This window comes from Amborella trichopoda, chromosome 2 (assembly GCF_054954075.1).
Source record: "Amborella trichopoda isolate Santa Cruz 75 chromosome 2, AtrichopodaSantaCruz75HAP2 v2.0, whole genome shotgun sequence".
In the NCBI taxonomy this organism is placed as follows: Eukaryota; Viridiplantae; Streptophyta; class Magnoliopsida; order Amborellales; family Amborellaceae; genus Amborella; species Amborella trichopoda.
This window is the reverse complement of record NC_142337.1, coordinates 1,171,090-1,186,924: the sequence shown is the minus strand read 5'-3', so window position 1 is coordinate 1,186,924 and position 15,835 is coordinate 1,171,090. Positions and strand designations below refer to the sequence as shown.

At 35.8% G+C, this 15,835-nt stretch overlaps 1 protein-coding gene across 16 annotated transcripts; it reads left to right on the top strand.

Annotated features, from left to right (window-relative positions):
• Positions 1-2,676: 2,676 nt before the first annotated feature.
• On the top strand, positions 2,677-14,047 carry LOC18427271 (metal transporter Nramp1-like). 16 transcript variants are annotated; one of them, XM_088857234.1, is made up of 15 exons: positions 2,677-2,813; positions 4,316-4,390; positions 5,432-5,589; positions 6,039-6,117; positions 6,220-6,260; positions 6,738-6,816; positions 6,917-7,021; positions 10,511-10,620; positions 10,782-10,963; positions 11,047-11,116; positions 11,368-11,541; positions 12,014-12,118; positions 12,447-12,578; positions 13,023-13,118; positions 13,543-14,047. In XM_088857234.1, exons 3-15 carry the CDS (start codon positions 5,470-5,472, stop codon positions 13,885-13,887), a joined length of 1,638 nt encoding a protein of 545 aa, XP_088713360.1. In that variant the 5' UTR covers positions 2,677-2,813; positions 4,316-4,390; positions 5,432-5,469; the 3' UTR covers positions 13,888-14,047. The 16 variants fall into 16 exon arrangements, with proteins under 16 accessions (XP_088713360.1, XP_088713369.1, XP_088713363.1 ...); XM_088857243.1 differs by having other exon boundaries at positions 2,731-2,813; positions 6,225-6,260; XM_088857237.1 differs by having other exon boundaries at positions 2,771-2,866.
• The last annotated feature ends 1,788 nt before the right edge of the window (positions 14,048-15,835 follow it).

Sequence of the window (15,835 nt, the reverse complement as noted above, 5' to 3'; positions counted from 1 at the left end):
CTCAAAAGAAGAATGCAACGAGACTGAGGATGGTTAGATCCAACTTTTTAAATTCAAAAACTAAATTTCTTTTCTTTTTAAATGCTCATATAATAATTTTGAAGTAGATCCCAAAATTTCAAATTGAAGACCTACTCTTGATCTTTTACCCAAGGAAATTAATATACGGGATTGTATACCATGAGACCATTTACCTTTGATACAAGGTGATCACAATTACTTACAACCATCCGATGTGAAGTTTGATAGCTTGAATATATATATCACAAAGTTTAATTTTTTTGTTTTTTAAATTTGAGCTTGGTCAATAAAATAATTACAGCTACTCAATTTCAAATACAGTGATTAAGATTAATGTCTTACTTTATACCAAAAGTAAATGGTCTCGTTCTATACTTTTCTTAAATAAATAGAATGCTTCCATAGAGCACACTATAACACACTACAAATGAGAGAGAGAAAGAACTTTTGGTGTAAAGACAAAAGAGAGATATTTATTCTCTTTTCCTCTACACCCGTCAAAGAGTGAAAGAGATAAGAAAGAGATATAATGTTTTTTGTTTTGGTAATTAAGTGGGGAAGAATGGTCCCTACTCATTTTTTTCATATAGATTAAGAAGTTGGCTTTTTTGAAGGTGCCAATAGGTGGTGTGAGCAGGATTGAAAATTACAACATGATAACTCGGTATGAGCACGGGTGATAACTGAGCACGGGCGCACTACTACCATACCATGACTTTAGATAAAGAAGTTTTTGGTGTGAAGAGAAAAAAAGGGACATCTATTCTCTTTTCATTTGCACCATTGTAAGTGGAAAAGGGAGAAGGTGGGGGGACATTATAAAGAACTCAAAATGTAAATGGTTATGAAGTGCTTTGAGTGCCCCACATTGCAAATTCAATGTCCTTTCAGACGCTGTCTATATATTCTTTTTGTTTTATTTATGCATATATCTAATGTGTCTCTATCGCATATATACGCCCGTACAACTCGATAGCTTTTTATATTCTTCTCCTTCATTTATTGATCTTCATCACTAATTCGGACATATTAACTTAACAGCACCTACATTATGCTCCCACGGAAGCATATACTGTGGTTCTACTCCCCAGTCAAAAGAATTATATAGGAAAATCTTTTTCAGTCTGAATGTTTAGAAATCACCTGAGATTACTAGGTGATTCTTTTTTAAAGAAAAAATTTTGATTTTTTTTTGAAAATCAAATTTTTTCTGATACTTGGATCTTGCCCTTGAAAATTTTGGATGGTCTTTGTTCAATCTAGAGAATTATTTTTTTAGTGCATAGATAGTTCAATTGGGTCATGTTTTCAATGAGGTTAGTCTATGGGTTAAGAAAGTTACATGCCTAAATTTTGAAGCCCTCAGATTTTTTATATTCGGTCTTATATAGTATCGAATTGGCTTAACTTATTTTAGAAAACATTATCTTGTTTGGGAAAATCTTACTAAAGTGGTCAAACCTTAGACCAGCATCCAACTTCTTTAAGGGGATTAAATTAACAAATTTAATATCGAATAGTTATTTTGTAAGATTCGTTTCACGTCACTACCTCCTAAAGAATTTGTTTGAAAATGTGTTGATTAACACAAGGTAGGTAGTCATATATCATAAACATCCTTCTTATTTCTTATTTTAAACATTGAACATTTTTATATAAATTTATATTCTTCAATCTTTTTGCTAGAAATTTTTGTTTCGAGTTCTTAGTTTATGGATGATATTTTCATTTCCCCTGACTAAACTTTTTCTTTTCACTAACCCACCTTAATTTTTTTGAAATAATTTGACTATTTTTCTTATATTTCCCCTAACTTATGTCACTCCCTCTCCCTATCTTTAACACTTGTTTCTCTCCTAATCTAAGTAATTATCTCCTCTGTCGCCCTAATTATTTATATGAGGGATTTTCTGCTTCTCTAAACATTTATTTGATAATATTGCGCAACTGTCCTATGGTAAGGCTGTAAATCTAGGAGCTGTACTTCTCTTTATTCTTATTTAAAGACAAATAGGTCGGGTCCTTCTTCCTCACTCATTTACCTTAAAAAAAAAACAAACTTCCTATTCTCCAACACGTCTTTCTTTCTTTTTAAAATTTTTTTTATTGTCTTTTTTTGACTTATTATTTTCTCAAGTCTCCTTACTTTTTGTTTTTGTTTTGACTTGTTTTTCTCTCGAGTATTTTCGGTTTGTATAGAGCTGAAGCTCTAAACTCTCAAATTAAAGCCCACATTCAAATAGTATCGAGAAATATGGTTTCAATAATGAAAAGTTATGCGACAACCTTAAATTATATTTTCATCTTCAATTATAAAATTTAAAGTTTAAAAAATAGTGCAAATCGACAAATATATGTAAACTTTAAAATCTTAAAAATTGACGGTAAAAAAATAACGATATAAGATGCCTGATTTCCAAACTTGAAATCTGTTTTTTTTTTTTTTTCATGTCTATGCATCTTGATGTTGAGGTGATCGATTTGATGATAATTGGGCATCAAAACAACTTCTTTTAATAAAAGTTGTGAGGTAGGCTCTAATTTGATTAGAGCTTAAGTTCTATATAAACTTTTTCCATTTAATTATTTTTATTTTTCTTGCTTGTATTTCTCATTAAGAAAACAACAACTCATGTTTAGCTCTAAAATACCAGCATTTAAATGCTGAACCAACAAAAATATATATTTATTTATTTATGGATAAGGAAAATTTACACAGTTACATATTGAATAGAAAAGAAATGAAACTTGGCAGAGTCCTCCCTCTCTCTGTCTGTCTGTAGTTCTTCAAAGTGAGAAGAAAATATTTCCTGCTCTGGTTCTATTATCTATATTTCCAAAAAATGTAGTAACTATCATATTTGAAATTCATCTTTCTATCTCTCTCTAAGTTAGTCTTCAAAGTGAGAAGCAAGTATTTCCAAATCTGGTTCTATTATATATCTGTATTACCAAAAAAAACAGGAAGTATCATATTTGAAATTCATCTCTCTCTCTGTAGTATCTTATATTTTAATCTCTCTCTCTCTAATCTCTAATATCTTGTATTTTCTAATTCATCGCTCTCCCCCTCTCTCTAAGGTTTCAGATGTCATAATTAAACTTCAGGATCTCACTTTCTCTCTCTAGATTTGTACGTTTAATCCCTTGTTCTATCCTTCTCTCGTTTTAGGTTCATTGTTCGCTTTCCACAAGTTTACTCTCTCTCTCTCTCTCTCTCTCTCTCTCTCTTTCTCTATCTCTCTCTCTCTTGTGAGCAATGCTTTTCACTTCTCTCTATATATACACATTCTTCTATTCTGTTCTGCATGAGTTTTCATCTCTTGATTATCTCAGAGAAGAGGTTATGTCTTTTGTATTTCTCTATCTTATTTCCAATCTTACTCGACTTATTCAGCATTGCAGTTCTCATGAAGCATTTAATGTCATTATTTCTGCTTTTAAATCCGGTTTTTGCTTTTCTTTGAGTTGATTTTCCTGTAGTGTAATTGAATTGCTGTAACTTTTCAGTTCTGCTTTTGAATCTCAATTTTAATTTTTATTTGAGCTGATTTTCCTGTAGTCTAATTGAATTGCTGTAACTTTTTTATATTTATGTCACTGTTTTTTCTTTCTGTTCATCAGTTCATCTTACTATGAAAATGCTTGACTTTTTTATAAATATGATTGTAATGTAATAGAGTAGATTAAAAATAATTGAACGACTTTATCCCTGTAATTTAACTGTATTTAAAAAAATTGGATTTTTCCTGTTAAAGTTTCTGACATAGATTTGTAATTGCTGGGATTCCTGTATAGAGAGAGATAATGCGTGCTTGCCAAAGCAAGATGAAGGCCCAATGCAAAGAAATTATAGGAATTTACTTAACAAAAAGATAAAACTACTCTCTTGATTGTAGGCTTTGATTTTACTTAACAAGTCAAGAAAAAACTATTCTTGTGATTATAGGGATTTACTTAACAAAAAGATAAAGGCCCAATGCAAATAAATTATAAAAAAAAGCAAAAAAAGAGAAAAAACTATTCTCTTGATTGTAAGCTTGATTATTGGTATTTACTTAACAAAAGGTACATACTTATCCAATGTACAACAATATAAAAATTAGAAATTTAAGATTTGAATTTAATTAACAAACTCTGGTAATCCCAACAGATTTTGGCCTCATTTTCTAACTCAGTATATACATCTGTTATGATCTTGAGTGCCTCTCTTTTGTGTTTTAGTTTGACTTAATCTCTTGTAATGATCTTCACTGTTATTTGACTATTTTAGTGAGTTTCATTTCTTGCGTAGGTTAATTTCGGTGATTTTGATGTAAATTATCCGTGATTTGGAGAGCTCTGATGCATGCCTTCTGGAGCTTTATGCGTAAGTTAACCATTTCCTTGTTCAGATCAAAACATTGCATTTTTTTTCACCATTTTTAATGAGGAGATTTACTGCATAATTTCTGTCATTTCCGTCTTTAATGTAATTCCTCTCAATTTCCTAGAAACGAAGGCTTGAATTTGATTACTTTTTTTTTTTTTTTTGAATTTATCTGAGATATTTTTGTAGTTTTTTATTTATATTATTAGTTTTTGGGGACCTCTTTTAACAGTTTATGTATTGTTTCAAACTTTTGCCAATCTCATGCATTTAAATTACTTGTTTCCTTGATAATCTTCTTAGATTTTGGTATTAGTTTTCCAAATTATTTTTGTTTCAGAGGAACTACTGGAAACTTAGTTTAGCTTGCTAAAGGTACACTTTTAAGGCTCTGTTATGTAATACTTCACTGCTTTTAGCATTTTTCTCTTGCTCTGATGTTTTTCTTTATAAATTATACCAATTCGGTGAATTTAAGATACTTATCTGAGGCCTTTCAAAATTTGTGTTTCTATGAAAAAGTGGGGAAAGTTTTAGGTACTCTTGGTTGCTTGTATTAGCAGATATGTGGGTAATAACTTCTCTTTTTTATCGCAATTTTCAAATAGTAGAAGGAAGCATGGTTCTCTTCGCTGTTTCTTTGTCAACTTGTTATGACTCTACAAGTGATAGTTGATAGTTGAACCAGTTTGATAATTTTTCAAGCAAGTTAATGGTAAAACTTGTTGGGGACAATATTATGATAGCCCCCAGTGACACTTATTGTCAATGTTTTAAAAATCATTGAGCAGTCTCCAAACTGCTCAAAGCTGGCTCGGATCCATTCGTTTATCAATCTGAGTACTACTATTCCCCCGGCTTTGCCTCAGTTCCCACCAGTTTTTGGCGGTTGTTCTTTATTTTATGAGCAAAGAGAGAGAGAGAGAGAGAACCAGTAAGAAGGCTCAGAACTAGTGGTGACTGGTTCAACCTGCTATTCTGGGTTCTAAAACACTGGTTATTCTTATCATCATCATCATTGTTGATTTTGTATCCTTACAGGCGAAACAGGTTGTTTCTAAAGCTATAGATTGAAGCTGATGGCTCACTGTCAATCCCACCAGGCTCGCCCTCAGTTCATTTCAAGTAGTGGAAATGATAATCTTCCCAATGCGCCTCTCATTGAGAATGGAGAACGAAAACAAATCATCGTGCCAGATGTGATACTCATACTACTTAACAATTTCCTTGATTTTTTAACATTATAATTAAGAATTTTATGTTTTCTGTGATCCATGACTATTAGGCTCTATTTTCTGAGTTTAAGTTATTTTTTATTTAAAAATGTTTTATTCATTTGTGAGTGATGTCATTCAGTTTTAGTATTATTTTATTGATTGAGAAAGTATTTTCACTCTCATTTCAGGACACATATATGTGATGATGTAAATTATTCTGTTTGATACGTATGATAATGGCATAATCCATGCACCTTTATTTTAATGTTTGATTTGAGAATCATGCCAAATTCTGTTTCCTTTGTACGGGTAATTTGGGTTTGTTCTCGGGATACTGGATTATGTGTGTGATGTGTTTGCGTTGAGTAAAGTGCGCGTGTTATGCAACGAGTGTGAGTTATTTATAAATTCAGGCTGTTCATTTTCTGCAGAGGAAGAGTTGGAAGAATTTATTTTCTTACGTGGGTCCTGGATTTCTTGTTTCAATTGCATATATTGATCCTGGAAATTGTAAGATGCATCTTTTCTTACTCTTCACTAATAAGAAAAAAAAAAAACGGTTTTATGTTAGCTATCAATGATGTGTGTTGTCATGATGACTTTGGCGTGCAGTTCAGACTGATTTACAGGCAGGAGCAAGTTACAAGTACGAGGTATGTGACTGGACCTTCAGGAAGTTAGGATTGGATTTTGGGATATATTGTTAGGAAAGTATACTGGAGTCCATTGGAATGGAAAAGCATAATCCACTGGGGCCATTACCATCTGATGAAGGGATCAAAGTGGATAGAGGAAGAGAGAGTAGGTCCCACTACAATCGGTTATGAACCCTGTGGGTCCCACTCTCAGTGGCTGTCTATCGTTTCATCGGATGGTTATGACCGCAATGTACTACCCAAAGTCCATTGTGAAACTAGAAAAGTTTCTGATATGATTGCCAAGAAAGAAAAGATTGTCTTATGATTGATTGTGAAAATGAAGTTATATGCATATGATTGCTTTTAATTCCTTTTGCAAATGAAGTTCTATGGAAATGAAGTTTCCATTGCATTAAATGTATTGTATAAAATGGAAAAAAAATGGGAGAAATGGCTGTGCTCCTATAATATTATTGTTTTTTCTCTTTTCAGTTGCTATGGATTATATTAGTAGCTTCATGTGCAGCTTTGGTAATTCAGACCCTTGCAGCGAATTTAGGTGTTGTAACAGGTTCGCAGCATTTTCTTGTTACTGTCAAGAACAGTTCTTCATGTCATTTCCTAGACTAAAGGTTGTGTGCTAAGTTAGCGTCCTTCTACTTTTCGTGCAGGCAAACACCTAGCAGAGCATTGTCGTGCGGAGTATCCGAGGACACCTAATTTTATACTGTGGATTCTTGCCGAAATCGCCATAGTGGCATGTGACATTCCAGAAGGTGTTATCTTACTTATCAATGGACAAATTTGTTTCTTACTTTGGTAATGTCATGGTTTTAAATCTATGCTGCAGTCAACTAAATCACTGATGATTCAGTTACATCATGATTTTAAATCTATGTAATTGGGTGCTTAAGGTTGCATTCTGTATTATACATGGATTTTGTTTTGTTTGTCAAGCAAATAAAGAACATTGTCTTCAAATAGACTAAAAATGGTTAGTCATGCTTTATGGAGGTATCAATAATTCAATATGTATCTGGATGTTACAGTACATAAGAATCTTGGTGGAGGAAAAATAAAGGAAAACAAATCTCTCTTTATGATAGTAAAAAAGCTATTCTGGCTCTTGTTATCAGAACATAACTATTCTTACACTATGGGAGTATCACTAAGTATCTAGTTGCTCCTATCAGCAGGAAACTGGGAGAAGGATGACAGTCAACCAAACTATTATTATTATTGAAGCTGTTAACTGTATTGATTGGGAAAATGTACAGAAAATGAACTGCCCAGAGACCGGGTGTTCATGTTTCAAAAAACCCTTACGGGTTCCAAAAAATGCTATACTTGCTCAGGTACATAAAGTAAAACAAAATGTGTTGTCTAGAGCTCAAACAGATGCTTGAAGGTCTCCTGCAAGTTTTGCTGTGAGGCGCCATTCTTAGCGAGGGCGTCTGCCACGGCATTGACCTCCCTCCAAGTATGCTGTCAAACAATGTGTGTAGCCCTGCAAAGGTGGAAAATCTTGTCCAAGATATGCTCCAATCTCCATGTGCAAAGGGAAGACCTATAAGCCCAATCTATGACTTTCTTCAAATCCCCCTCAACTACCAGAGTTGCACCCCAAGAGGGGTTGAAGTAGCGAAGTTCCACCAGAAGGGCTAAGGCTTCAGCTACCGTGGAGTCAGTAGGGTCTGCAAATTGGGAGAAAGAAAAAATCGTAGTGCCCCCATAATCTCTGAAGATGCCCCCAATACCAGCAGGGCCCGGGTTAACTAGAGAGCAACCATCAAAGTTAAGTTTGACTTGGCCCTGGGGATCTCCATAGAGGAACAAGGGACACAAACTGCTCTTAGGGAGAGTAAGTTCCCCCACTTGAGTTGGAAGTCCAAGAGTGGGCAATTCTTGAATAGGTTGTGGTTCTTAGCCCAGAAAATGATGAGAGATTTGACTTTATCGAATAGTGCCATTAGGTGCATCTTCTCCCCTCTAAATGTGTGATTATTGCGTTCCAACCAGATCACCCAAAGGGTAGCAGCAACCGCTGCGCGCCAAAGGAACCTCTCATGTTTTGGGCCATGGGGGAGAGAAGCCAGCATCGACCAGTTGAGGAATGGATGATGGAGTCACTCAAAACCATCTGAAGAGCTGAAGAAGGTGCCCCCACATCGAGCTGGCAATGGGGCAATGGATGAACAAATGGGCATTAGTCTCCTGTTCCTCTAGGCACATAGTGCACCTATGGGGGAACTGGAGACTTGTTCTTTGAAGCAGGTTGACGATCAAGCTCTTTCAGAGAAGGCTATCCAATTAAACATTTGGATCTTGGGCGGAACCAAAGGGAACCAGTCCTTAGCCACAGCCGAGTAGAAGGGGGCAGGAGGGGGTTGGGGTGCGAATGGAGGCTTTTGCAGGAGGAGAGGAGTAGATGCGAGAGGGGGCAGGTGTCCAGGTCATTTTATCATTCCCCTCAGAAGACAAGAAACTAGAGTGGAGGAGGGAAGAGCTTCGTAATATGATGATCATTGTCTCAACTCCATGTTGCAAGTTTGAATCCCATTCTTAGCAATAAGGACAATTAATAAAAGGAAATCTCTTCACAAATCAACAGTTCAGTTTTTTGGAACCTTAAAAATGTGATTGGCTACAATGGGAAGCACTGACTTTTGATTAGCTGCTATTGAGATAAGAGTTCAGTTTTTTGGAACCTTAAAAATGTGATTGGCTACAATGGGAAGCACTGACTTTTGATTAGCTGCTTTTGAGATAAGAAATGTATAGTATGTTTTTGCTTGTAAAAAACAATATAACCATAAAATGTTGGGCGGTCAAAAAACAATATATCCATAGAATCAGTGTAGCGGAGGTGAGGATGTTGAGATGGATGAGTGGCAAGACCAGAAGGGATAAAATTTGAAATGAATACATTTGAAATAATTTAGGTGTGACACCAATAGGCGTTAAGATGAGAGAGAGTAGACTTAGGTGCGATGGCCATGTGTGGCACAGATCCAGTACAACACCTATTAGGAGGTATGAGTTAGTTCGAGTGGAAGGTTCAAAAAGGGCAAGCGGTAATCCCAAAAGAACATAGTTGGAAGTAGTGAGAAAATATATGAGAAATTATGGCTTCACTGAGGGTATGGCCTTTAATAGAGCAGAATGACGGACTAGATTTGTGTAGCTGACCCCAATTAGTTGGGAAAAAGCTTTGACGATGATATGATGATTCTTGCTTGCAAAAATGATCATTAGAACTTTTTCATTCAATAGTCATTAAGGAAATAATGCCGTAATTTGTGTTATTGGAGTTAGTTCCTTAGAATTTACTTATGTTATTTGTTGATCTCATATATTAGGAACCTTAAAATTTGTGCCCTGGTTTTGAACTATACGTGCCTAAAAGCATGGGATATGATTAAATGTGCATTATTTTTGTTCTTTGTCCCATTTAACATGTTACTATATCTACATTAAGAGCCTGGATGGCACTCTGAGCTTTGTAAAACCTAGATTTTAAATGATCCAGTTATCATTCTTGGACTTTGGACTCATCCTGTATACCATTAAATCCTTAATGCCTTGGACATTCGGTTTTATTCATAGGGCATCTGATTAGTATAACAAATTCCAGAATTAAAGAGTTAATTAAGAGTAGGAGATTAAATTCCTTACATTAATGAGTAACTCAAATCAAAAGATCAGTTGTGAACATATTAATTTAATGAATAATACGCAAGACTACAATTCCCATGTGTTGCACCATTCAAATATCTGTACATGGGCTAAAACCCTTCCACCAACTACATCTTGTGAATGCAAATTTAAGAGAGAGAGAGTTTTCATAAAAACTTGATGTTTCTCTCTTGCCAAGGCTATGTCTAAGGAGACAGGGGATCAGAATTAGCAACTCGTAAAATTCGTGCTAGTCTAGACCATATTGTACTAGTTTGGTTCTTCTCTTTTAGGTATTAACTTTTAATTTTGTTTTTTCACATGCTTCACTTTCCTTTTATGTTGTTTAGTATTTCAGCTTTTGTTTTTACAAAAGAATATACGACTTAATTTTTGTAACCAGTTATGCTCTTCTCAGAATGTTGTGTTTGTTATTATGACAACTTCATTAAGATATTGAATCATGTTCACTGAGCCACGCTTTTTGATGCATCAATTACATGTCACCTGAATTAAGTTTAAATTTTTTATCTTGTGATGAATTCAAACTATTTGGCAAATGGTTAATTAAGACATCCTTCTTTTTGCAGTCATAGGAACAGCATTTGCTCTAAACATGCTATTCAGGATCCCTGTGTGGTGTGGAGTTCTTCTTACTGGGTTGAGCACTTTGATGCTTCTTGCGCTGCAACAATATGGGGTATGTAATTCGTCATGCAAAAAGAAGAAAACGAATGAAGGGAATATGCTAGGAGGGAAAAAGAACTCTATGCATTATTATCTGTTTCGTTTTTCTACAAATATCATTATCCAACTGGAGATTTGAATTTGTATGTCTAATAGGCTTCTTGTTCCATGCAGGTGCGCAAACTTGAATTTCTCATAGCTTTCCTGGTGTTTACAATAGCAGCATGTTTCTTTGGAGAACTTGCATATGCTAAGCCAATTCCCTCCGAAGTTCTAAAAGGATTATTTGTTCCTCAACTCAAGGGAAATGGTGCAACTGGCCTTGCAATCTCCCTTCTCGGTGCCATGGTTATGCCGTAAGCCTCTAAGAATTATTCACATTGAGTTTTATATAAATTTTGTAAGTTCTATAATAGCTTTGATTATATTTTTCTTACAGGCACAATCTGTTTCTCCATTCAGCCTTGGTGCTTTCTAGGAAAATTCCTCGATCAATTAATCGAATTAAAGTAAACACCGTCATCATTACTGTCTTTACTATCTTTTAGTTCTATTGGCAAACCATAGGTCCCTCCTCCCCAAAAGAAAGAGAAGAAAAAAAAAAGAGAAAAAAGACATTTACATATTCTGAGTATGAGTTATTTTTAAGACATTGTTTGGCATTAAGTTGAAAATTCTATGACAGTAATTGTAGATATAGTATATGTGTATATTTGTTTGTTTTGTCACTTGTGATTGCTGGAATGGATTTTGGTGGTAGGAGGCCTGCAGATTTTACACCATTGAAAGTGCATTTGCTTTGGCTGTGGCATTTCTCATAAATGTTTCAGTGATTTCTGTGAGTGGTGCTGTATGCAATTCCTCAAATTTGAGTCCAGAGGATCAGAAGAACTGTGAAGACCTGGACCTCAACAGGGCTTCGTTTTTGCTTAGAGTACGATATCTCACCTTTCTTTATTATACATGCATAGTTTGTACCTTTTTCTAAAGATTGTTGTTTTGTTATTTGGATTCTGTTCTGTTTCTTAACCTGTAGAAATTTTTGAGACTAACGTAAGTTTTTCATAAAGAATGGGTTAGAATTTAAAAATGAGTTTCAGCCCCTTTCTCTGAGGATGTTTGGGAGAGTATTATTTTCAAGAGATAGTCAACAAGCTCTTTTTCTGGGTAAAAGGAAATGTCCATGTTAATAGTTATGTTGCTATTACTTCGTATATGAACTCTTGAACATGACATAGATGACACTGAGAAAATATGTACTCTGATATGTTTATAATTGACACAGTGCATATTGACATTTTAAAAGCAGCAGAATCATTTTCCTTATTGCATTTTTTTTATCTTTGAAGTTCGTTGTATGCTTTATAAACATTTCGTGATGTTGTTTTACTTTCTCTTTGGTCTAGAATGTTGTGGGTAGTTGGAGTTCGAAGCTTTTTGCCATTGCTTTGCTGGCATCGGGTCAAAGTTCCACAATAACAGGAACATATGCAGGACAGTATGTCATGCAGGTATTGTAAGTTCATAGAATTATGCAAAAATCTAAAAAGACATTCTTTATGGTTAACTTCTTGTGCCTTCTTTTAATTGTGCATGTCTTCTCAATATCATGGGGCCTATTTCTGGTTAACTTTGTAGTGGTAGCCTCCTTACTCACTGATGCATATGGATCCTGTTTTAACCAATATAAACATGCTGAGAATTAACTATTCATCTGTCAGACATTATTCTGTTGACAGTGGTAATAAGTTCATGTATAGATATCACAGCTTAGTATCTGAAATTTTCAACCATGTATATTTATCGCATGTTACTTCCAAGAACTGTGTCCATATGTAGGGCTTTTTGGATCTGCGCCTCACTCCATGGATTCGAAACTTTTTAACTCGATGTCTGGCCATAATACCAAGTCTTATTGTGGCCATTATTGGTGGCTCTGCTGGAGCAGGGAAGTTGATTATTATCGCATCGGTAAGAAGATCCTTTACTCATATTTGTTCTTTCTAGCTCTATAAGAAGTTGCAATTTTTTCATTAAATGCTATACAGCCCAATATGGAGAAATTGCCTCCACATGTTTGCTTGTTTTTGTAGTAACGATCAGAGCAAAAATGTATTGGTGGGATTAGAAATCACAGTTGACAAGATTGACTTTTCTCAGGACAGTATTATATCCATTTCAATGGCTAACATGTGTTATGTTGTTGCAAATTAATGATTGAAATAATATAATTTGACAGCTAATTGCTAGTCGCAGAAATGGAAGGGAGTAGCATGTCCCTATCTTTGTGTGTTTGTTGAGAGAGAGAGAGAGAGAGAGGGAGAGAGAGAAAGAGAGAGAGAGAAAGAGAGAGGGGGAGAGAGAGTAAATTGATACCATATTTTCACTTTGAACAATCCGCAATTGTTTGTGCAGATGATTCTTTCCTTTGAGCTCCCATTTGCTCTCATTCCACTTCTCAAATTTACAAGCAGCAACATAAAGATGGGACCCTATGCTAATTCAATGCTGGTGAGGTTTTTTCTTGAGAAAATATTAGGCTCCTTTCTTTCTATCATGCCAAGAATTCAAAGTTCCAATATTGGGAAGGAGATGGGAGGGTTATGAACTTGTACCAGTCTTTTAAGCGTTTTTCTTCCAATATTGGGAAAGAGATAGGAGGGTTATGAACTTGTACCACTCTGCTAACATTACTTTAGACCCTTAAAGAGTTCCAAGATATGTGAGGACATAAAGGCCACTCATTTTAAGATTATGACATGGATTTCCAAAATGTTTGATGTGAGGGTTCCTAAGCTCTTTTTCTCTCTCTCTCTCTCTCTCTCTCTCTCTCTCTCTCTCTATATATATATATATATATATATATATATATATACACACACTCAGACCAACACATGGACTCAATTCTTGATGCTGACTTCCTCCTTGCATGCAGCTAATGGTTGTCACTTGGATCATTGGTTCAGCCATCATGGTAATCAATGTCTACTATCTCGTCACAGGCTTCGTCAAGTTCCTTATCAAGGGCGAACTTTCAATAGTGGCCACTGTCTTTGTCGGAATACTGGGATTTTCAGGCATGGCCATGTATTTGGCAGGGGTTGCATACTTGGTGATTCGAAGAGATCAGAAAGTGACATATCTTTTATCACCTGAGGCGCCATGCCTTGTTCGAGGTGACGACACACAAGCTGGTAACGGCGAGATCGTTGCTCTACCAAGAGAAGATATTGTAAGCATGCAACTGCCTCAAAGAGGGGCTGGAAGGGAAATGGACTAAATTATGGAAACTCTCTCTCTCTCAGTTGAGTGGGACAAACTGAATCATGGAAGACTCTCTCCCTATGTTCAATGTAAACATTAGCCACTTCTGGTTTTGATATGAACAAGAGAAGTGATTGCTTACATAATAATAAATAAAATCCTTCTTACCTGCTTTAGTTTGATTGTGTGTGTGTGTGAGTACTTGTCTTGGAAGAGAGCAAGCCAACAGCAGAACAAGTGCTCCACTGGTGGGGCTCAGTGACAATGGAGCCTCTCTCTCTCTCTCTCTCTCTCTCAACTCTCTCACCTTTCCAACAATGGCATATTTTTGTATTTTCTGCTAAAAACTTATTGGATCCCGGTGTCAACAATAGCATATTTTTGTATTGATGGAATGTTAACCTCTTGGACTTTTTTATATATATATGTATATATATATAGTTTGTATAAAGCCGAGGCTCTAAACAATCAAAGTAGAGCGCACCTTCAAATGGTGTTGAGAAATGTGGTTTCAATACTGGAAATCTTTGTGATAGCCCTAAAATATATTTTCATCTCTAATTATAGAATTTAAATCTTAAAAAATAGTATAGATCGAGCAAATTTATAAAAACTTGAAAATTTTGAAAATTGATGGTCCAAAAATGCATTACGCAATATTTTCAAAACTTGAAATCCTTTGTTTTTTCTTGTCCATACATCTTGATTTTGAAATAATCAATTTGAGGATATTTGGGAATCAAAACAACCTCTTCTAGTGAAAATTTTGAGGTGCACTTTGATTTGATTGTTTAGAGCCTTGGCTTTGTATAAAATTTTTCATATATATATATATATATATATATGGAAGAGACTATAAAACGCCTATGGGCAAAAATGAACAGTATTTTCGCCCAAGGGCTCAGCGCTGTCTGATTTTTTCGGACAGCGTGGATTAAAGACCACATGTCCATGGCGGTCCGTCACGGATATAGCATGCCCGTGACAGGGTTTTTTTTACGCAAATTTGAAGCAAAAAATATACGGGGACTGCCACGACCTCGTAGGTTCGTGGCGGTTTTTAGGCAAAACCGTCACAGGCATAACATGTTCGTGACAAGGGGGAAATACTGTAGTACTTCACCACACTTTGCCTATAGGCGTTTTTTAGATTTTTCACACATACACACACACATATATATATATATATATAGGGAAAATTACAAAAACCCCCCAAGTATACTATCTATGCAACTTACCCCCAGCTAACATTTTCTTTCATTTTTTTTTCCACAGCCACCTTTCCTAGCAAATACCCCCCAATCCAAAAAAAAAAGAAACAAGAGACTAAACTATCCCCTCTCTCTCCTCGTGGCTTTACCCACGACTCTCTCCCCGTGCGTTTTACCCATGCGCTCCAGCAATGCGGAGACTCGCTCCGGTAATGAAGACACACTCCAGCAATGCAGAGGGTCGTTCCAACAATAAAGACACGCACTCCAGCAATACGGAGGGTTGCTCCGGCAATGAAGACACGCACTCCAACAATGCAAAGGGTCGCTCCGGCAATGAAGACACACGCTCCAACAATGCTGGGGGTCACTCAGGCAATGAAGACGCGCTCCAGCAATGCAAGGACTGGCTCTGGCAGTGCACCTTCTGGAGCCACAACGCTCCAGCGATTGAATAGGTCGCTCCGGCAATGAAGACCAGCGCTCCGACAGTACAAAGACGTGTTCCGGCAGTACACCTTCTGGAGCCACATCGCTCTGAGGATTGAATTGGTCATTCCGGCAATACGCTACTTGGGACCGCCAATGAGCTTTTTTTTTTATGAAAAGGGCATTTCCGTCTAAAAAATAACAACTTTTTACCTTGGGAGGGTTTTTACGAAGAAAGGTGGTTGTGGGGAAAAAAGTGAGAGGAAAGGTTAGCTGAGGGATAAGTTGCATAGATAATATACTTTGGGAGGGGGGGTTTGCAAT

Coding starts and splice junctions, on each gene's coding strand:
- LOC18427271 (XM_088857234.1), top strand. CDS start 5,470: ATGGCTCACTGTCAATCCCACCAGGCTCGCCCTCAGTTCATTTCAAGT. Junction 6,261..6,737: donor GAGCAAGTTACAAGTACGAG/GTATGTGACTGG, acceptor TTCTCTTTTCAG/TTGCTATGGATTATATTAGT. Junction 12,579..13,022: donor AGTTGATTATTATCGCATCG/GTAAGAAGATCC, acceptor TTGTTTGTGCAG/ATGATTCTTTCCTTTGAGCT.